This window comes from Copadichromis virginalis, linkage group LG19 (genome assembly GCF_057382275.1).
Source record: "Copadichromis virginalis isolate Kocher_CV1m ecotype Utaka linkage group LG19, C_Virginalis_male_GT1.1, whole genome shotgun sequence".
Taxonomy (NCBI): Eukaryota; Metazoa; Chordata; class Actinopteri; order Cichliformes; family Cichlidae; genus Copadichromis; species Copadichromis virginalis.
Genome location: NC_140636.1, coordinates 14,973,651 through 14,996,196, shown reverse-complemented (window position 1 = coordinate 14,996,196; position 22,546 = coordinate 14,973,651). Strand labels below are relative to the sequence as shown.

Here is a 22,546-nt window from a genome sequence, read left to right as displayed (position 1 = left end):
CATGAAAAAAAAAGCTCCGTCAGAGAAACGAGAAATTACTCAAGATTTTTTAAGGATCTATAAAAAAAAAAATGCTTAAAAACATTGTGTCCTTAAAAAAAAAAGTGAAAGTTTCAGCGTTAAAGGCTCAGAGTTCGTTATTCTAACTTTATGTGTCTGCTCCTGTAAATCACGCGTGAAGCAGCAGTCCAGCCTCTTCATCAGCGTGGACATCGGTGCCTCCCGGGGACAAAAATCCCTCCTTCGTTGTTTTCGGTTCAGGTTTTAACGGATAAGCTAAAAACTTCCTTCAACATCATCTCCGGACAGCTGTGAGGGGGGAGCCACCTCACACGTCACGTGTCCGCTTTGCTCGAACTTCTTTCCCATAAAATCCGGAGAAGACGGCGGAGGTTTGATTGGCGTTCTACGCAGCCAATCAGAGCCCTTAGTGGCGCTGTGGCGGCCAATCAGCGTCTGAGACGGGGGGTGAGAGGGTTTTCATGGATGAAGTCAGCTTGCACCGAAGGGAGAGAAGTAAAAAGGACGAGAAGTGGATGTTTTGATAGGTTTGAAGTTGTGCGGGAGTCTGAAGTGTTTTGCGTTTAACGCTTGCTGTGAAAGGATTACGTCATTCACCTGGGAGCACGTCACAGAACGGTAAGTTGAGGTCATTTGTAGGTTTTTTTTTACAAAGTTCTGAATAACCCTGACAAATGTGTCCCGATAACTGTGAGGTGAAGTGAGCAGTGATGTCAGCCTGAAGCAGAAACTGTGTTGGAAGATGTTGGCTATAACGTGGCGTGTCAGTTTCCACGGAGAAGATCCCAAACCCTGTCAGATACCTGCAATAACACAGTCACTAATGCGCCTTTTATGCGCATTTATGCCAATTTGTGCACCCTAATCCGGAAACGATCTGCTTTAAGAACAAGAATTACATCAACAAACTCTCCTCTGTGTTTGTTTAAGAATTCACCAAGTTTCTGAGCTGCCGTGTAAGATTTTCATACGTTTCTTCTTCTTACTTTGATCTTACTGCTGTTTTAGGACTGATTTGATGAGGTTGAGAGAACTGATAACAAACAGCTTTATGAACACAAAAATGTGGACTGAAAACACTGCACCACCCGTGGAGTTGACACTCCGAAAAATCATTCATAACTGGATAAATCAGAGCTGCAGATCCAAGTAGTCATGCATAGCATTCCTCAGCCAAAGCCCTGCACAGCTTCAGCCAAGTGGAAGATTGGTCTGAGCAGGCTGTGAAACCTCAGTTTAATTCATCTGTTTGGCCTTTGGTAGGTTTAGTAGGTGCCTATCTGCACTACAAAAGTCAAGTTCCTCAAGGAACCCTCCGAGGTTTGGTAGATCTCCAATGATGGTTAGAAATACAAAGAATGCTTTGATCACTGCTTGTATTGTCCAGTGTCGTGCATGTCCAGTTCATTCAGCCAGGACGAGGGTGAGGTGGAAGAAAGGCTCACACATGCACATGCTTGCACACAAGAGTCTCCGCTGGTAATTTGATTGGCAAATAACTGGAGAGGCCTGCCTGTAAATACAGATGCTTAATAGCTCCACCAGTGTGGGCTGTTTTTACTGTGCTTAAACTGCCTGCTGTCACTTAATGTCGTGTACATCACGTAGAATCCTTTATGAAGATGCTTTTGTAGATCACAGCCAGCTTTGCCACAAACATGAGAACACAGAGCACAGACTTCAGTGTCCTCACTTGTGCTCGGAGCAGTCTGTGAACACAGGTGCGTTTTAATGGAGAAATACCAGGAATTAGTTAAGTAACTGTGACAGGGCAGCCTGTAGCGCCGCTTTGCCAATAGCAGCTACTGTTTACCGTGACTGAGCTCGGGGGTGCCAGAGCACACAATGGTCGTGCAGAGGCGCATACCATTCATTTTTCGAAAGGCAGTTAATGGAGTCACTGTCCACCCACAACTCGGCCAAACATCCGCCGAGATGGGACGTGGATTAGCAGCATAGCTCGCCAACAGCTGGGAAAGAAAGGCCGCTGCTCTCGTGCAGGTGGACGAGAGAAACTGACACAGCGCTGGCTTGTTAGGGAGCTTTACCTTCCTTTGTGCGATAGCACCGTGCTCTGTGAGATGAGCTGTAGCTCAGGACTCTGCCCAGGGATGAGTAAAGCTAAGAGTCACTCATATTCTTGGCTTTGGGAACTGTTTCCACCCTTTTCAAGTCCATGCATAGCCCACTGATGATCAGGAGTGGCATGGTTTCCTGTGGTCATTTTATTGTAATCTGATTGAGCTGCTCTATTCACATTAAAATTCCTTCAGAGCTGAAATCCAGCCAGTTAACAAAAACGCCTTAGAGTGGCTGCTCATCACCGCTCACTAAATAGTGTGTTTCTGGTGACATGTTGGCTTCTCGGAGCTTTGGTGTGGCTCGCTGGGTGGGTGGAGACCAGTTACGAGTGACAGCCAAGACTTTACGGTCTCTGTCTTCAAATGGACACCACGTTTGAAACATAATGCAGTCTTTTATTTTGCTGAGTGATTCCCAGGCTGGCAGAGTCATGTCAGTGTTTGCTGTTTATATTATTAAAAACAGAATCTGCCTGCAAAAGACCGCTTCATACATACTGTATGGTGGGGTGATGCATCATTATGGCAAGCCCAATAAATCACGTCTGTAATCAGATCAAAGTCCTGCGGCCCCATGCATCTGATTATTGAAGTGTACTCCCTACAATCGACCGCCGCTGCATTATAATTATAAGTAGTAGCTGACGGGGACCAGACTTATCTTCTTGTGTTCTGTGTGGGTTTTATCCTGCACTGCTGTGAGGAGAGGTTGTATTCATTGGAGAGGAGTAAACGGTGGGCCATGTGAGCAGTAGGGAGGACTGCTTGCTTTACTGTGGTAGTGATATATGTGCCTGTGAATTTCCTTCGGTCCCAGATCTGATCTGAGCTTTCAACTTGCCAGCAGTCAGGACTCCGAGTTTGTGGTTGGAGTGGGTGGTGTTGTTGAGGCCCACATACTGTGTGAGCCCCGGTGCTCTACTGGATGCTCATCGCTTTATTTTTTACCGTGTGGTTCAAAGTATAAGTAAGCTGTGTTGAAAGTGTGTTAATGAGGGTGACCTATGTGAGAAGCAGAAGCATCCTTTTAACTCTGGTGTTACTCTTGAATTCTGATCATGAAGAGCTGCAGCACCCTGAACGTCCTCACAAACATCTTCGAGTACTTTGTTAAGACTGCTGGGCCTCTCTTTGCAGGCCTGCGATCTTGTGTTCAGTAATCTGAACAGAAGGATGCTCTGCCCAGAGCTGCAGAGCAAAGCTCAGACACCCGTAGCGCCTGTCTCTCCCAGCACCCGCCCCCCCCGAGGCTTTGTTTATGACTTTCAGCCTGTGTGTGGAATGCCACTTGTCTTTAAGTGCGCACTAGAAGACTCGGCTGCAAACCTCTTGCCGAGCTCTCAGCGTCGCATATTTTTGATTGGTCTCTGTGTTTGGGTTAGTGGCTTTTTTATAATAAATCTGTGTTTAAAAGCTTACATGCTTAAATGCAAGTCAGTCATTCTTTGATTTCTGTAGATGATTAGTGCATGATAAGAAACCCTGCCTCATCTATGGACACAGGTTGGGTGTGGCTTCAGTTAATAAGATTATAAGAGTTTCACATGTTTGAAACACGATTTAATAGAAATGTAATTTTAAAATTAAGATCAAGACAAAGACAGCTGTGGTGTTTCTGTCTCACTACACACAGGTCACAGCTAATCCTCTGCACTCGGCCTCCTGCTGTGTGCAACATACGTGCTGTTTGTTATGTAGCATGTGCAGGTTATTAGGAGCACACAGGTGAGCAAATTGTCTGCATTACGCTGTAAGCCATATGACTGTTTTCCTGTCTGCACAGCATTGCTCAGCCGCCCCAGCATGTAATGACACGCTCAGCTGAGTGTATCATCAACTGTGGAGAGGATTTTACCTTTTCTGCTGTCTTCCACTCTGCCTTAAATCACGGCTCTGAGATAAGCCAGCAATGCACTGCCTTTTAATTAAACACCAAATAGATTAGCGGTACAATTAAAAATGAATTACTGTGACTGTATTTGGCCTCTCAGCGAGGGTTTGTGAGATACGCACACTCAGCTCGTGTGGCTCAGTCCAAAGCTGGTGACCAAAGCTGCAGATGTCATGTTGTGTTTGTGCTACAGGTCATCTTCACGGGTGAGACAGGTGCTTGTTTGGTGAAGACCACATTTGAAGTCACGCTACACCGCAAGCAGCGCAGGGTGTAATTTGGAAATGTGTTTAGTTTTCCTCCAAAAGAAAGCAGAAGGACCAAAGTGGGAGTAATTACAGGAGCAGGGAGGAATGCAGGAATCTGCAGGCTGACCGACAGAAGATCAGCTTCACTCACACATATTACAAATAAACAGAAACATGAGAAACGAAACTGTTTCAGTAACAAGTTTTTTTTTTTAACCACTTTTCTCTTTAGTGCCTTTGGAGGAAGAAGAACACGTTTCAGTCCCTTTCCTCTCCCTTCCATCCTTTTCCTGCTTTCCTAAACCTCAAACAATGCTTTTAACGGGAGAGATGAGTCACGCTTTGAAGCTTCTGTTTGGCTTCGGCTGACAGTTCCTCGCTTTAAAACGTGTCAGCCGAGTTACGAGCGTGTTTGTCGTGTAGTTACCTGCTCACAGCAGTTACAGCTGACTCACAAAACTAGGAAGGAAACCCAAGTACGAAGCCCCTGGAATAAAAATAAAGATTCAGAGTTTTAGTTGTTTTCAGTTTGATCACACTGGATTGTTCTTATTTTTAATTTTCACTGAGATTACATGAGTGTAGGGCTGCCACGATTAGTCGACTAGTCACGATTACGTCGACTATCAAAATCGTCGACGACTGATTTAATAGTCGACGCGTCGTTTGAAGCTTTGTAAGATCCCAAAAGACGCAGGAATTAGTAGGATTTAAGAGTGTAATAACGGACTGAAACAGAAGATGGCAGCACTGCATGTACAAGGATGCCAGCTGCCGTTAAACCCAGAAGAAGAAGTAGCTCTGTCCCAGAATTCATAGCGCAGCCCAGCTCAGTTTCCACCAATAGCGGCAGCTAGTTAGTTTTAACATTACTCTTTCTGGGTCACAAAATAAAAGTTTAACATATTTTCTAGCGAGAATGTAGCTGTGTAAACCTCAAATATCTGCTCAGTTTATCAGGACACCACATATTTTCAAAAGCGCTCCGACGTTTTCGGAGACGTCTGTTACTCACTAGCTCGATAGCGAGCCGGGGCAAGGCTCACTAGAGCCCGTGAGAACACCGGACTCCTGGCTTCAAACCCACCGCCGTCTTTCGCTACTCAGGTTAAACATATATAAGTCACTTAGATACCGTAACTTGAAAATGTTATTGTTTGGCTTTTTTTTTTAGTATTTTATTTGTTCCTGAGTAAATCGGTTTGGCTGAGATTAAAGTTTTTACACAGCTGAATAAATGTCAAGCAGACAGCTGATTATCAGAAGTGTGAGATGCTTGAGAATATACTCCGGTGTCCTGTTATATTTTAGATAGAAAGGAGTTTATTAAACTTCACCGAAACAATCTGCAAATTTCATTAAAATTTAATAAACTATCATCTTGTCTTTATTTTTAGTTAGCACAGACCTTAAACACTTAAAGCTGTAAGCTAATGATAGTTATATAAGAGCAGATGCTGCTTGTGCAATAAGCTGTTCGTTTTATGTCCAATGGATGATGATGTGATTAGTCGACTAATCGCAAAAATAATCGACTATCAAAAAATTGTGGCAGCCCTACATGAGTGACAATTGCTAATATGATTTTATTCAGTCTAAGAAAAATATTTCATACCATGATAATTAAAAAAAGATCAAACACAAACATTATATATCACTGTTCTTCAGCACAGTAGAGCCTGAAGATGGACAGATGTAAGATATGTTAATGCTGCAGCTGCATCTGCCTGTCTCTTTGTACTCCATTATGAAGCTAGGGCCTCCTCAGGCTCAGTGCAGCCTACCTGTCTGTGTTAGCACTGTTAGCCGTAGCAGACAGATCCTCTCTCCTGGCCTTGTGCCCAGTGAACAGAGTGGAGGACAACGCGAGAGGATTTCACATTATTTCTAGACAAAACAAGCTTTGAGACTCAGAATGAGTTATCCTTCTTGTTTTCTGTTCTGCTGCACGTTTGTCTTAGTCAGAAGCAGACTGCTGTGAAGCTACGCTGGCTGTGGAGATTGCATGGATAGAGAATGGTGCACACACAGCGCTACAATGCCTGCTTTATGCCACAGCATGATGTCACCACACTGTCATCTGTCCTTGTGCACAGTAGTGAGCTGAAGATGTCCAGTAAATAGCTCAGCTTTGTTTGACAGAAACTGTCACCTCTGGATAAAAGCTGCACATCAGACAGGAACCCTGTGCTGCTCAGGAATGTAACGCCTCTTATGTTCATGCAGGTCCAAAGGTCTCCTGCCTCAGCATGCTAATAAGGACCAAAATGTGTGGCTGATAATTGCTGTTTGAGACAGAAGTGCAACACTGACCTGTGCCTCTGCATGATAACCTGCCTGGGTTTTAATTTACAGCAGCACATATTTCACATCCTGGAGCGTTAAAGTGAGTTTTTGATAGTCTGCTCGTGTAATGCATTCTGAATGTATTTGAAACCAAAGAAATGAGTTCAAATCTAAGCTGAATCCTGCTTTGCATGAACTTTGCTTTAGCTGCAAAGCTCCACAGCTTCTGTTTTCCTCGTGGACACGCAGCAGGGTGTGATGTGTCCATTACAATTGTAGCACAGGCTGTGCATACCATGGCATCTCACACACACACACACACACACACGCAGCATTAGCATATGACAATGCCGGGCACACGTAAACACACGCCAGCATCAGCTCTCCCTGGGAGCTCTACAAGTGTTTCCTTTGTTTTCTCTCACTCTTCATTTGTCTGAATTCGCTTTGGTTCAGAATCAGATGTTGATACAAAAGGTAGCAGACCGTGACAACACAGCCACGCTGCTGTCTGCCGCTTTAAGTAACATTGAATAACAAGTGGTTGGTCTTTTGTGGACCGACTGGCTCACATATGCTGACCTAGAAATGCCAAACTCGGTCTCTTTTTTTCTGTTGTATGAGCCTCCTTGAACTGACTGTAACGACATTTGTCCTTTTCTCCTGTAGGAATGTGCGTTGGTGTAACTGAGCCTCTGCGTGCTGATGTCTGAAGAGCTTTAGCAGGAGAAGAGCAGTAAGCATGGACATGGAAGACTTTCCTCCCCCACCTCCTGAAAGTAAAGTCAACAAATCCTCGTACTTCATATGTGATTTGCATGTGTCCGCTTCCTCGATGCTTAAACTGGTAAACATGGTGGAAAGTGTTGTTTTCATGGGCCGGTTAGCTCAGTTGGTCAGTTCAATTCTATGTACATAGTGCCAAATCACAACAACAGGCCCTACAAAACCTGAGCAATCAAAACTCCCTATGAGCAAGCATTCGGTGACTGTGGGAAGAAAAAACTCCATTTTAACAGGCTCATGGAGGGGCGGGGCTATCTGCTGCAACTGGGTGAGGGGAGGGGAGATGAGGGACAGGACAATAGACACACTGAGGAAGAGAGCTGAGTTTAAGAATCATCCACTTCCTATTAGCGCCTCGTCCTGAAAGACCACCGTCTTGTTTTGCTCTTTTCTTTCGTTGTACATGTACAATGACAATAGACATGCTACTCTATTCTGTAAGAAGATGGTTTGAAAGGCAGGTGGGTGGAGCTTCTATATAAAGGATATCCTTTCTCTCTGACATCATCCAAATCCAACGAGGAAAAAGAAGAGTTTGGCTCACAGGGATCATTAAAAAATTCCACAGCTGTCATAGTTTATAAATGTGTATACGTATGACAGAAAATGAACAAAAACGTCCACTTTAACCAAAATGAGGAAACTTTGTTTCACAGAGGTTGCAGGTGTTGGTCAGCTGATCACTTCTGCAGGTCATCGTAAGGTTAGATGATTTTCTCAGAGGTTGATGAAGCTGTGCAGCTCGAGTCAACAGCGCAGATTCCTCTCCTCCGCTCATCCACCGCTGTAGCGTGCGTGGGCGGAGGAATGAGGGAGTAAGGAGAGTAAAATGTGCTGCGCTACTGTGAATAGCAGACAATGTGCTTCAGTATGAGGCAGAATACTGATGCAGCAGCGCGCACAGGGGCACACAAAGCCTCCGGGGTAGACGCAGGCCAGAGAAATCCTTCGTCTCCAGCTGGCCGCTCGCTCGATTTGTTGCTGAGGCGAAACAGAAGCAGTGAGTCATTTAAGCAGACCGTTATGGAGCTGAGGGGTCCTCAGAACAACATCCATATTGTCAGCGTGAACAGCTCGCCTCCTTGCCACATTTGCATGCATATATATATATATATATATATATATATATATATATATATATATATATATATATATATATATATATATATATATATATATATATGTGTATATATATATATGTATATATATATATATAAAATATATATATTCGCTGTCAAAATAAAAAACGCGCACAAGATAAGAAGTTGCAACGCGTGTTTGCATACATAAGATTTTCAGGAGGAGGACAGACATTTGTTTAGAACTCTTAAAGATGTCGAAGAAGCTCCTTTAAGCAATTACTGTGATGTTCCTCCACCTCCAAAGAAATGTCAGGAGTCCGAACCACAAAAGAAGCACGTATTCTCGGAAAAGTAGTTGCAGGAGGTGAGCTGGCTTCAAACAAATGATGAACGCACAGAGATGTGGTGCGGAATGTGCCGTGAAAATTTAATAAATGACAAATTAAAAAGGCATGAACATTTTTTTTGTATCGAAAAAATATCGAACCGTGACACCAAAGTATCGAACCGAACTGTGAATTTTGTGTATCGTTGCACCCCTAATATATATATATCTCAACTTTGTAGTCTTATATTTTTATAACACTACAAAGTTGAAAGAAACTCTTCAAAGTGGAGATTTTATTTCCCTTTAAGAGCTGAAAGTAGACGTTAGATGATAATCGTGTGTGTGCACAGTCTGTAAGTAAGCTGTTCTGACATGCACAGCCACTCACCGAGCCAGCTATCAATGACCTCCTCGGCCCACAGTTACAGATGTACTATTGAATGGCCATCTGTGATTATTGCTCTGGCAAAATCCAATCAAACGAACTCTGTTGTGACACTGTCGAGTGTTTCACCAAAGTGCCGATTACTGCAGTTTTTAGCATGTGATCATGCATCCTACATCCCAGTGTTTCCAAAGGCTGTCCGTGCTTTATCACGGCGTCCCACAGCGTTCAGCTCCACCGATGGAAACGGGCAGATAGCATCTCTGTTCCCATGCTTGTTCTTTGCACTTCTGTTTTCATGAGCCGTGGGTGGAGATGGACACGGGTTGACAAAGTTGAGCGGGAACATTAATCACAGGCTGTTCTCTCTCACACTGAGGAGGTGGAACGACTACCTGTCAGAGCCTGATTCACAGCTGTGTGCACCAAAGTTAGGGTTCAGCCCGTTAGCTGGCCACTAGCCTGGAGGTGAATGTGGTTAATTAGATGGTGACTGTGTGTAAGCAGTAACTATACAATGATCAAAGAAGTATGTGTAAATGTTGGGACTTCAAACATGACAGCAAAGAATAAAAACTGTGGCGGTGGGATCGAACCAGTGACCTTTCGATCTTCAGTCTAACGCGCACCCAGCTGAGCTATTTCGGCCTCTGGTGCTGTCGGGGGGCCTCACCGTGTCACACAGGAGACCGTGCTCTGTTTTCTTTGGGACCCCGTTCGGGATATGAGACAGAAAATCAAACTCTACACTGAGAGTGAACGGAGCCGTGCTGGCTGTGACGAGACGTGTGAGTGATCACAAAGAATCTGTGGTATTTGAGAGAAACTGTGATAGTGGGAGAAAATATGATTCTCAGAAACCCTTCACGATGTTGGCTCTGATAGAAGCAGAGCCCCATACAAGCTCTGTAAAGCCTATTTATAGTATTACCTCATATCTCCACCAGCACTGACTTCTGAAATAAAAATACTCTTGTTTTTTTTTTTTTTACTGCAATCCCACAAACTGTCTGTATCCATGTTGGAGCTGAAGCCTGCTAATGAAGGCTGAGCATTCCTAAACCAGGAATAATGCACAAACTCAGGCTGTAGCCCTCGCTGAAGGGAGTAACAGCTCTCTTTCCTGCTGGCCTAATTGCAGTGTGGAAACTGGAAAGATATTTGTAGTTCCCTTCCTGTCTCCTGTCAGCTGAGCGCTCTGATGTGAATGCCTTTGAATGCTAGCTGTGCGTTGGAACCCCCCAGTTTGTTTTTGCTGTAAAACCAGTGCATGTGCTGCTTCGGTGCCAGTCCCCAATGCCGACGCTTGTGCAATAAAGTCAAGCCCATCCTTATTTAGAAGTCTGTATGTGGCTCAGTCCTGCAGATTTCAAATGCCACCCAGAGCGCATCTGTGTCTGTGTCCTCAGCCTCTTTTTCCAGAGCTGCAGCACCACCCATGATGCTACAGATGTTAAAGCAGCGCTTTAAGTATCGTTACTATTATCATGCAGTCAAAAAGTGTTTAGCTGATTGTGGTAAACTCATAATTAGTGTGTCTGTCACCTCAGAGTTTTGCACTACATGATAAGATAATAAAGCAATAGCTATTATTCTCTAAATCTAACTAAAATCCAACACCTGGCACATCTGGAACCTGTCCAGTGTTGGCAGGTGACATCTCTTTTGCAGATGAAGATGAGGGGGAACCCTTCGATTTTGACGACATCCCCGAGGCTGCCTGCCCGCCGCCCGCGCTCCCCGTCAGTAGGGATCAGAACAAGGACAGCACTGTGAACAGCCAACGCTCGGACCTCTTCCCCACTGCGGACCCCCCGGTGCCTTCCTCCGCAGCTCCATCATCAGCAGATGGAACAGTTGCCACAGCAGGTGGCGCAGCTTCAGAAGCTGAAGGGACATCTGCTGCTGAGGGGACTGATGACAGGGAGAATGATTTGCCTCCGCCTCCGCTCCCTCCTCTGGATGATGACACGGAGACACGTCCTGCAGCAACAGGTATGCAGTCCAGAAGTGCTGGCCTTTCCTTAGGACAGAGAGTCCTTCCAACTAAAGTTGTGTTTGGAAATCAGTTAAGTGCAAACAATGCCTCGAGTGTGTGTTTTGTTTTTTGGCAGTGACAAAGGTTCTCTGCATTGCCCTGTCATGTTGTGCGTACCCTATCTGGCTCTGCTCACGCCCCTTCAGCTCCAGCGCGAGTGAGATCGTAAAGTGGGGCAGTCTGTCTCTCTGGTGACACCTTGTATATCTGGCTGCCTGTAGCTGGAGATGTTCTGGCTTTTATCACTGAAGGGCACGACAGCTGCAGCAGCGGTCTGGCTGGGCTCTGTTTATTCTCAGTCATTCTGAAATATGATGAGATGTTCCCACTGCACTACACTTCACCGTTTGAGCATCGTTTGCACTCGTGAGAGATGCAAGATCCACATACATGCAGAAGTCTTCTAGCGTAGACGCTACGTGATGTTCCCCCATTCAGGTTTTCATACTTTCAGCACTGCTCACTGCTGCACAATGCCACTGCAGCTTTAACCAAAGCTGCATAAAAGTAGCACCAAATCACAGCAGCAGTCAAGATTTTAGAAACGTGTCCCCAGTGTGAACATCTAAGCTGTTTCAGGTTGGACTGGAATTTTCCCAAAACAGAGATGCAAAATAGCAAATGTCCAGTGAGAAGCAGTTAAATGGAAACATGGGACTTTCATAGTCTGAGTGCTCAAAGTGCTTTCTTACCTTTTAATCTAACCGATGCAGGAACTATGGATCAAAGCACCAACCCTTCATAGCTCTTCCTCCTGAGCCTCAGCTGCTCCTCTGTAAGTTGAGAAAAAGCCTTGTTGATTCCAGAGGTCAGAGGAGATTGGCCAGGCTGCCTCGAGCTGATAGGAAGGCAGCGGTAACCACAAATAACTACTGATTATACCTGAGGTATGCAGAAGAGCACCTCTGAAACAACAACACGTCAAACGTCGAAGCAGATGGGCTACAGAAGGCCACACCGGGTGGCTCTCCTGTCAGCTAAGGACAGGAAACTGAGGCCACCGTTCACACAGGCTCACCAATAAAAGATTTCCTGTTCTGATGAGTCTCCGTGTCTGCTGTGACTTTCAGAACAGGAAATCTAATGAAAGCATGGATCCATCCTGCCTTCTATGAGCGGCTGGGGGGAAATTTTCTCGGCACACTTTGGGCCCCGTCGTGCCAAACGAGCATCGTCTGAACACCACATCTTACCGGAGTGTAGATCATGGCTGTGCCTTTGTGAGCACAGAGACCACATCACGTCTCAAAGCTCAGATCGTCTCAAACTGGTTTCTTGAACATGACGATGAGTTCGCCGTACTCAAACGGACTCCACAGTCACCAGATCTCAATCCACCTTTAGGATGTGGTGGCCATGAATCTCTGAGGAATGTTTCCAGCAGTTTGTTGAAGATTTAAGGCAGTTCTGAAGGAGAAATGGGTCTAACAGAGTATTTAAATAATGAATAATGTTTATATGAACAACTGAGAGACACCAAAATAATCAGACAGCTATGAAAAAGTAAGATTTCATTCATTAAAAGGTTTTTAATGCTCATTTCTAATGTGTGCAGTAGTCGAGTTTATATAGGCAAATAAATATAATAATTTGAGGCCATCTTTGTCTAAATGTAACTGTATTTGTAACTATATTTGTAACTGTCAGCTAACTGTATGATCTTTCCTTCAGCAGTCAGTGAAGGCCAGAAAGTATCTGTCAGCGACGCTCGTGCTCCACACGTCGCCCCCGGTTCCTCCTCCCAGGGCAAAGTCAACCCCTACTCTGTGATTGACATCACTTCCTTCCAGCAGCAGCAGCTTGACCAGCAGCACAGACCCGCCTCTCCCACCCCCTCGCCCACGGAGCCCAAAGAACGAGAGGCAGACGGCCAGGATCCTCCCGGCAGCCCTGCTGGCATCGCTTCGGGATACTCGGTGCCTGTCCCGTGTGGCTATGCGACCCCCTCTGGAGTACCGCTCATCACCCCAGCTTACACCACACCTGTCATCATTCGACACCTCTCCGTGGATGAAGATGGTAAATGAAACGAGCACCAGGGGAAACCCGGAGGAGACTTTAATAAACGCTGCTAAATTAAGAGCGAATGCTTCCGAGTTAAAGCAAATGTTTATCAAATTATATCCATAACTGAATCTTCCCTAGCAGTGAAGTTGTTTTTTAATCCCTTTTCCCCTGCTCTCACTCACAGATGCACAGCTATGACACGTAAACGCGGTCCCGGCTGCTGCGATCCCCCCGGCCTTTCTTCTTTCTCTTGTTTTTCCTAAAGCCTTGCCACAAGGAAGTAGGGTCTAAATTTAGCGCTCCCCAAAGATCCGTGCTGGCTGTAAGGATTTTCCGGTTTCCCTAAAATCTTGCAGTAACTGAGCCCAAGCTTGTGGCCTGGCAGTCCCAGGAGCCTAATTACACTGTAATTATCTAAACAAGGTCACACCATGTTGAAATACTTGTGCTTTTTAGATGTTACAAAGCCAGAGAGTGCAACCATGATATTCATTTGTGCAGTTTTTTGATGAATGCATACAGTACGGGCCTTTTGCTGAAGTTATGACATCTTCCAAGGAAAACAGAAGCACGCAGAAGGAATTTCAATTAGACACATATGTTAGATGAAGTTTTGTGGAAGCACATTTACTCTAAAACATATCCAAGTTAAATTATCCGTGGAATTATCAGTGACCCCTGGTGGCACGTGTGGAAAAGCTTTGCAGTTCTGTGATGTGCTGTTTGGAATGTTTGATTGGGGAAAATAATTCCTGCAGGATTCACACCACAGTTCATTTTCCCTGCAGTGATGCTGGTTGGGACTGGGAACGCCTCAGCTGACAGGTGAGTCACATGCGAGCCGTTTGTGCTCATCACAGAGTGCATCGACAGCAACGTCGGGGACATGTTACATTGAAAATGTGTTTTTATGTGTTCTCCAAGTGTTTTCAGTGAAGAGTATCCACCTATCAGAGAAGAGGATGCTTTGGCAAAATGGGCAGCAGATCCTGCCAACACCGCATGGATGGAAAGTAAGGAAACAATTCCGAGTAAGGTCAAAGTTACCGCGGTGCTGCTGCGGTGTCATCTCTCTGCGTTTGCTTCTGCGCAGTCACGACATGCCCGCAGGGTGCTCTCATCTTTTTAAAATGTTCTTATGACACAACTGGATTCCCGGAGACTTCCTTCCCCGTTCGTTTGAGGAAGCACAGCCTTGCGTTTGCCTGTCTTCTAGCTCTCTCCCTGCATCGCATCCTGGCTGTCGCGTTACTGGATCGGTTACGTGGTGTGTAAAAACCGTGCACGTGTCTTTTCAGATCCACATGAGGTGATTTATGATGATGTGCCCAGAGAAAACTCCGACTCCAACACAGGTTTGTGAACTATACTTTATTTTTCTCATTCCACACATTCAGTTTCAAGCTTCCTGTTTTTGATCCCGTCCACTTTCGCTTCTTTCTTCTCGTTTAAAAGTCACCGTTTGACTTTATTTAGGCTCAAAAACTCCTGTTTGACTTGTTTATTGACTTTAATGTCACTAATCAATGCTAATTAGATATTTTGATGAGATGAGTGTTGCATTCAGTGAAGCTTGGGACTTCTCACGTGTTCGTTTGCATCATGAAACTTCAAGTTCATTTAAGGTCGTAGCCAGACTGTAGTATTTCTGAGTATCACTGCGAGTCGCTTTCATTCGTACAGATCCAGATGAGATGATCTACGACGATGTGGAGCTCGGCGAGGAGGGCGGCTGCAACAGCTCCCTCGACAACGGCTGGAGCTCCAGCGAGTTTGAAAGCTACGACGAAGCCAGCGACGGGGAAGGTCGGCCTGAGAACGGCCTGCCCCACGCCTTCATGAGAGGGAAGCCGCCCCAGAGGAAGACTCATGTGTGTATAAGGATTACTTTTCTCGTCAGCACGTTAAACATGCAGCTCAGGATAGCGGGGATAACGCAGCGTGTCTTTCATACAGTTTATGAAAGTGTCTTTTTTACTGTGCTTATTCTTTCCAGTTTACAGCGATGCACACTCGTGCATTCGATGCAGCCCATTCGCTTCTCCTAGTCGTCTTCCTGCACGCTGTGATGATTTGCCTCGTGGTTTTGACACTTCAAAATCACTTTATTTAAAAAAACCACCACGTCGACACGAAGGCGAGCGTGGTGGGACTCCTGCTCATTCCCAGTCTGTGTAACCAGTAACGCTTGCTTTGCTTTTGTTTAGCTCTCTCAAGATCTGACACGCTTGAAAGAACACTATGAGAAAAAGATGAAAGATCTAATGGCAAACACAGTGGGAACGGTAGAGCTGCAGCAGTTAAAACAGAAACACGAGCAGAAGGTAAACTGGCTGAGGCTCACCTCATGTGTTTGTACTAGATAAAGTAGTCCCAGCCCTTCACACTCAGTCTGGCTACCTCCACTCTGGGCGTCCTGCTTCTGACTTGGTACCTTCATCCTGCTGTGACGTGAATGAACTTGTGGTGGTGGTGATGGTGGGAGTGCGAGCAGTTCCTTTGCATCCCTTTCTGCCACGTCGACCTGTCTCATTGAATGTTCGTGCGTCGGACGTCCGAAAGGACACATTTAAAGTAACACGTGTTTATTCTTCAGCAAACTGAGACACCAGCAACCGTGTCTCCCAAGCATTTGAACCTTTGTGTTCCATTGTACAGACTGCGATGTCTGTGACATTTAAACCTCGATCTCGCATTATGTTCTTAAAAGCACCACGTTGCTTTTAGCTGATGTCCCAGTTTCTGTCTCCTGTGGTCGCCTCTGCTCTTCTGTCGTCTTGTGTTACGCATTCTGTTCATCCCTCCTCTAACACTGCTCCTGTAGATCGGTTCAGCTCTTCTTTAGCCGTAGGTTTAGACAGACTAAACCAAACCTGGACTAAAAAGGACTCTTCAAATCCTAGTAATGGTGCATTCTGTCTCATCCAAGATGCAAAAGCTGGTGAAGGCTGCCAAGGAAGGAACCAAAGATGGACTGGAGAAAACCAAAGCTGCAGTGAAGAAGGGACGCTCCTTCATCAAAACCAAGTCTTTCTGTCAGGGTTTGTGCTGCTTAAGTTACACTAAAATACACAATTACCTAGGAGTTCAAATCTCATTGACCTCAGCCTCAAGGTCAGAGGTCAGGTTTTCTGAAAATCTTGTAAATGTGGTCACTTGGTGCTTCTAGGAGGCTGAGTCATAGCTTTTTGCTCTTCAGGTGGACTTTAGTGCTTTACTTCCTGTTGTTTCGAATCTTTTAGAGAAGTCGGCCTGTTTTGAGGATGAGGAGTCTGGACTCTTCATCGAGGTGGACTGTTTCAATGTTGAGCCAGTACTGTGTCCAGCACCGGAGGCTCTGTCACAGCAGCAGGTTTGTAACTTTCCCAACTCTAACCTAATCCAGTTATGCTTAACTCTGTGAAATCGCTGGTGAAGGAAACCTGTGTTTGATCCACAGCTGGTCAGAAGATGCATCCTGGGATCTATTTTGGAGAGCGAGAAGAATTATCTCGATTCTCTCAAGAGGATTTTAGAGGTATGCGAGTACAGCTGCGGTGATTGGCGCTTTGGTTCTTAAGTGCATCTTATTACAGTTTGTATTGTCTCCTTCGTCAGCAATACGAGAAGCCCCTGTCGCAGATCGAGCCCAGACTGCTGAGTGACAGGAAACTGAAGATGACTTTCTATCGCGTGCGTGAAATCCTGCAGTGCCACTTCCTGTTCCAGATCGCCCTGGCGAGCCGCGTGGCGGAGTGGGACAGCCTGGAGATGATTGGGGATGTCTTTGTGGCGTCGGTAAGCTCGTGCCATCTTACTTCCTGTCAGACGTCTCACGGAGATATCTAAAGCCTGTCATGTGACACGCCACAGTTCAAATAATAAAACCACAGGATTTCACATTAAAAGCTTTATTTGGACCTGAAGTATTTATAGAGTAAAACAAAAAAAATGTCACCTCATAGGCAAGTTTGAACCTTGAAGAGATTCTTTTTTTTTTACCTAAATAACACTGGAGCTAAAGTTCTCACTGCTGTGCCACTCAGCGGTTAAAAAAGCGATAAAAGCCCTCAGAGGGAGCGTCTTCTGTCCCGCACGCTGAAAGGATGACGTCTGAGTCTCGCTTTGCCCATCAGCCAACACTCAGGAGATTCAGTCTGGACAAACTGATGGACAAAACACTGAAAATCCGTTTTCAGCAGCAGACCAGCATCAATCGTTTTCAGTATTCCTATAAATAGTTCTCCGTCTGATGGAACTTTTACCGCTTATTGGTGAACATGACTTAGACAGAAAAGCTTTTTATGTAAATCTTTATGTAACATAACTATATCACACAGCTCTTTGCTTGTGAGCATGAGCATTATTAGACCTAATTTATAAAAAGCATATTTACACCTTATTAAAGCACCATAGACAAGTTAAAGTGAATTCACATTTTTAATGGTACTGCTGCTGTGGTCTGCATCTTTATAGAGGTTTGGATGATGTCATTTCCTGTAACTGAAGCACATGATGCAGTAAGTAACCCCTGTGTTTATGTGCAGTTCTCTAAGTCCATGGTGCTGGACGCCTATCGCGAGTATGTGAATAACTTCAGCACTGCGATGGCAGTCGTGAGGAAGACGTGCGCCTCCAAACCAGCATTCCTGGAATTCCTCAAGGTTTGAGACCAACACACTAATGTCAAATATTAATCTTACAGGACAGAGTGGAAGTTTGTTTCTCATTAAACTGTTTCATTATTTTGTTGCTGTGCATTTGAATAAAAAAAGCTGTTTTGCTATATATCTGATATCAAATGCAGCTGTTCACATTAAAACAGATTGGTATATTGATTTTCTTACAAAATGAAAGTCTTTACACCAATTGGCCATCTTGTCGCCGACAGCATCGTCAGGAAACCAGCAGTGACCGAATGACTCTGTACGGCCTGATGATGAAGCCTATCCAGAGATTCCCTCAGTTCATTTTGCTGCTGCAGGTATAGTTCACTCTTATTTTCACCTCCTTCACAGTAAAATGCAATGTGCAGCAGGCAGTGTTGTTCATGTGTTCACCAGCAGAGGGAGTGCCGCATTCATAAACCCAGCACTTTGTTTTTCAAAGCTGCGGCTCAAAGCGAGGCAGGGGAATTGCTCTGAAGAGACCTGCTTTCCTCGTCTCTTTTAATCCTGCTTCCCGTTGCCCCGGCATATTTACTATTAATGTCTGCTGCAGGAAAATATCAGTGAAAATGTGGAACACTGGGCCGCTTTCTTTCTTTTTTACACCAGTTTAATAGCAATCAAGACAGCTTGATAATTCGTAGAAGGGCTCTCCATCGATTCTTAAATCTTTAGGATGAATTATGAGGATGTGTGTTATATGTAGAAAGATGGAGTGGGGCAGAACAGGGCTCGGCTGGTATTAGTTGTTGAAAACGGGGTGAAAAAGCATCAAACTGGTGTCTTTTTTCTCTCGTCTTCATCAGGACATGTTGAAGAACACACCAGTGGGTCACCCGGACCGCCTGCCCCTGCAGATGGCCCTGACCGAACTGGAGACTCTGGCTGAGAAGCTCAATGAAAAGAAGAGAGAAGCCGACCAGCGCTGCGAGATCCGTCACATCGCAAAGGCCATGAACGAGCGCTACCTCAACAAGGTCTGCACGTTTCTGCGCCGAACCAAAAGTCTACTGATCGGTGGAGACTTTGCTTTTGGCTGATTTATTTTTTAGCATATGCTGTGGCATTTCTCTCAGTCCCAGTGTGGGCGGCCATCAGACACTGGAGCTTCTCTCCTGACTGAATACCTTATTTTTAGTGCATGGCTTAGCACAGCGTTTGCACAAAAACACCAGCTTTCCCCAAGGTATAATTATTCGACTGTCTTCAGCCACCCACTCTGGCATCTGTGCACAGGCGTGTTTACAGGATGGCCTGGATGGGGCAGGCTGTGAGTTCCCCGTAGCCTGGATATTCTCAGAGTCGCTGCATTACTCTTATCCAAAGTGAGAGGATGCAAGAGTGAAATGAGCCATTAATGCCAAATGAAATACGAGGACTCTTAGTCTTTGCTTGTTCTGTATTCCTTCTCCGAGCTGGGTTTTTGTTTAGCGTCTTCAGAGCATTAATGTAGCATATCATCTCTGTCATCAGCTTCTAAGTAACGGCAGCCGCTACTTGATCCGCTCAGACGACATGGTGGAAACGGTCTACAACGAGCGTGGGGAAATCATCAAAACCAAGGAGCGACGCCTGTTCCTGCTCAACGATGTGCTCATGTGTGCCACGCCCAACATCCGGTGAGGGAGACCACAACCCACAAAGTTACATACCTGTGTGAGAATCGGGGGGTTTCATATCAAAGCGTTTTCATCGCTCGTTTCTTTTTCAGATTTCAGGATGGCAGCGGCAGTGGCAGCGGAAGCGTAACACTTGACCAGAAGTTCCTTCTGAAGTGGAGCGTGCCTCTGAGCTTCGTGGAGGTGCTTGAGTTCGGGTCCAGCGAAGACATGGCCGACACCGGCCGCTTCCCTCCTCCTCATTCGGGCGAGAAAGTGGTGATCAGCGCCAAGCCAAGTACGACGCAGTTTCACAGTCAGGGATTTTGTGTCTGCTCGCCCGTCACCTTATTTGTGTCTCTGTTTGGCACAAATCTAGTAACTCATTAGTTTAGTGGATCGTACGGTATCAGCAGTTGAGGGTCGGTCCTCTGACATGAGGAACTGCATCTGCTTCGACTTCCTTAGACCGAGTTGAAAACTGTCACCGTTTCTTAAAAACATCAGTGGAAATATTTATTTCCCAGCCAGCACATGTGTGTTTTTTCCCCTCTGCAGTCCTCAGCTTTGCTGGCTGCCGGTCGGGTGATTTCAGTCTTTCCAGTAGGTTCCCCGTCACACACAGCTGCTCGGCCACTTTAAAAGGCCCAGACCAGACAAACAGCAGGCCTAAAAACAGCGTCGCATTCTGCGGTCGCAGCGCTGCACTTTTTATTTCAGGATTCGATCTGTGTTTAAATTTGCCGGGTGTCTGCTGCAATGCTTTGATTACGTATTTTCCCTGGTTTGTCCAAAGTTTGAAGAATTCAAGCAGAGGTCAAAGGCTGGTTCCTTCAGCGCTGTAATTACTGCCGCTGATTACACACTGCGCTCCGGAGCTCACTGACTCTCCACTTCTCTCAAATACTTTGATATAACAGTCAGACTTTTCCTGCCAGTGGTCACACTGTCATCGATCTCTGATCCACACCTGCTGCCCACCAGCTACTTAAACACCTTCTTCTTTTCTCTACCTGCTATTTATGTGCTTTTACTTTTTCCCTGAGTGTAAGCTGCATTCAGCGAGCGCTCCACTGTTTCACATCATCTGCCTCCCATGGAGAGTCCAGCATGTTAACAGATGATGGGGCTGTTCTTGCAGACAGAATCAGATGTAATGGAACTTAATGTTGAGATTATCTACATTACTTAACATTAATACATCAGAGTTTCCTCGCTGTGATGCACTTAGTCTGGAAATAACTTGATTTGTGTGTGTGTGTGTGTGTGTGTGTGTGTGTGTGTGTGTGTGTGTGTGTGTGTGTGTGTGTGTGTGTTAAAAGCTCCTGGACAACTGGAGCTTTTTTCTAATACATCAGAGTTTCCTCGCTGTGATGCACTTAGTCTGGAAATAACTTGGTGTGTGTGTGTGTGTGTGTGTGTGTGTGTGTGTGTGTGTGTGTGTGTGTGTGTGTGTGTGTGTGTGTGTGTGTGTGTGTGTGTGTGTGTGTGTGTGTGTGTGTGTGTTAAAAGCTCCTGAACAACTGTGTGTGTGTGTGTGTGCATCATCCAGGAACTTTTAACAAGTGGAAACAATTGTTTTCTCAGCCCCGTGTGTGCAGCCAAAAATCCGCTCGCAGACCAGCCTGCAGTGAAGGCAACGCAGGGACTCTCCAGCTATGATGTCATCGTTTTCATGTCTCTCTGCTTAAGTCATCTCTTCCCTACGCTGCACTGCAATTAGACCACCGTGCACACCGGTCATTTGGAGTTGTTTTCCTGCGGCTCTCACGGCCGGTGTGTCATTTGTAGATATTGTGTTTGTTTTTAGGAAGCGTGTAATTGCTGGGGTGACTGTCCTGCTTCTGAAGATGCTCCTGGGCCGGTTTTGTTAGAAAAATCTGGGCAGTTGGCGCTCTCACAAAGAGCCATTCACGAGGTTGGACCCAGTTTGAAATGGGTTACACAGAGCCAGTCTAGTCTGTGGGAATGGTCGCTGCTGTGATGGGGTTATATTCTTGCCTGGGCCTTATTACTTCTGCTAGTAAATACACGTAATAAACAGCAAGTAATGGTACTGATGGTGTGAGAAAGTTAGCACAGAGACCAGTCATATGCAGGTTATAGGGCTTCTTAGCAATAACAATAAAAACAAAGACATTTAAATCATGTAGAAATGTTAATGTTTCAATGATGAAGGTTTATTCCTGTCCCGACCTGCATTCAGCCTCCTGGTCACAGTGTTTAAAGAGACACATGAGCCGTGCAGCTGCCTTAGACGAGCCTGGAACAACAAGAAGCAGTTTCTACTTTGAATAAATTCTGATAAAACTTCAAACCTTTTGTTGTGTTTGCAGACAGAAAGACACCCACGCACAGACGCTACCAAAACCAGAAACACTCCAAGAGCAAATTCCTCATCTGATATCATGATTGTTTCAAGTAAATAAACATGTGAAATATATTTTGGGATCACTGCGATTGAATTGGAGGTCATGCAAACATCAGTGAAACCAAAAACCAATATAGTCTACAGGAGGCCCAGCAGTAGTGCTCACGCATGTGTAAAGATGGCTGTATTTGAACAGCCTCATGCAGGCAAACTCGGAGGGAAACGTTTCAGAGTAACTCTTACAGAGACCACCAACGAACTGGTCATGTACAAACAGGGGTAAGATTTCCCCCGAACGCCCAGTCGTGAGGGAGCCGGGCCGGGTTACCATGGAGCTGCAGTCGGAGTCAGACTTTGTGACTATTGTACGAGAGTATGAAAGAGGAGAGAAGAATAACAGACGCAAACAGAGCTGAAGGCATTCTGGATCTCCCAGAGTTGCAGTTTAACTCTTTGTTCGCTGCAGACCTTCACACGCAGACTTAGCAAGTGTTTTCCTCTTGCTCTCTGCTGCAAGTGCTGTTCTTCATGGGCAGATCAGCTGACTGACGGAGAGCGATGGAGGCCGGTGCCCTGACAGACCTTTAATCCGGTCTGTGCTGCAGTGTTTTTTCCATAGATGCAGAACTGCAACAGTTGCTGTAACATCACGTTGGATTACTAGCTTCCACAAGGGGCAGACAGGAAGCTGGAAACCTGTTTCCGCCCACATAGAACAGGTACAGGTGGGAGGAACAGAGAGGATGATTTACACTGACATGCATCAACAAACAGCATT

At 45.5% G+C, this 22,546-nt stretch overlaps 1 protein-coding gene across 4 annotated transcripts in view; it reads left to right on the top strand.

Annotated features, from left to right (window-relative positions):
* Positions 1 to 469: 469 nt before the first annotated feature.
* Positions 470 to 22,546, top strand: part of arhgef10 (Rho guanine nucleotide exchange factor (GEF) 10) — a 44,034-nt gene continuing 21,957 nt past the window's right edge. For 2 of the 4 annotated variants that reach the window (XM_085440706.1, XM_085440707.1), the window contains exons 1-18: positions 470 to 639; positions 7,197 to 7,306; positions 10,753 to 11,103; positions 12,818 to 13,165; positions 13,942 to 13,978; positions 14,078 to 14,166; positions 14,452 to 14,508; positions 14,837 to 15,024; positions 15,361 to 15,477; positions 16,083 to 16,194; positions 16,396 to 16,505; positions 16,593 to 16,670; positions 16,751 to 16,930; positions 17,680 to 17,796; positions 18,024 to 18,116; positions 18,606 to 18,776; positions 19,273 to 19,418; positions 19,511 to 19,695. In XM_085440706.1, coding sequence (XP_085296832.1) covers positions 7,270 to 7,306; positions 10,753 to 11,103; positions 12,818 to 13,165; positions 13,942 to 13,978; positions 14,078 to 14,166; positions 14,452 to 14,508; positions 14,837 to 15,024; positions 15,361 to 15,477; positions 16,083 to 16,194; positions 16,396 to 16,505; positions 16,593 to 16,670; positions 16,751 to 16,930; positions 17,680 to 17,796; positions 18,024 to 18,116; positions 18,606 to 18,776; positions 19,273 to 19,418; positions 19,511 to 19,695 — 2,416 coding nt within the window. In that variant the 5' untranslated portion in view covers positions 470 to 639; positions 7,197 to 7,269. The remainder of the gene's footprint in view (positions 640 to 7,196; positions 7,307 to 10,752; positions 11,104 to 12,817; positions 13,166 to 13,941; positions 13,979 to 14,077; positions 14,167 to 14,451; positions 14,509 to 14,836; positions 15,025 to 15,360; positions 15,478 to 16,082; positions 16,195 to 16,395; positions 16,506 to 16,592; positions 16,671 to 16,750; positions 16,931 to 17,679; positions 17,797 to 18,023; positions 18,117 to 18,605; positions 18,777 to 19,272; positions 19,419 to 19,510; positions 19,696 to 22,546) is intronic. The other 2 variants (XM_085440708.1, XM_085440709.1) reach the window with 2 other exon arrangements.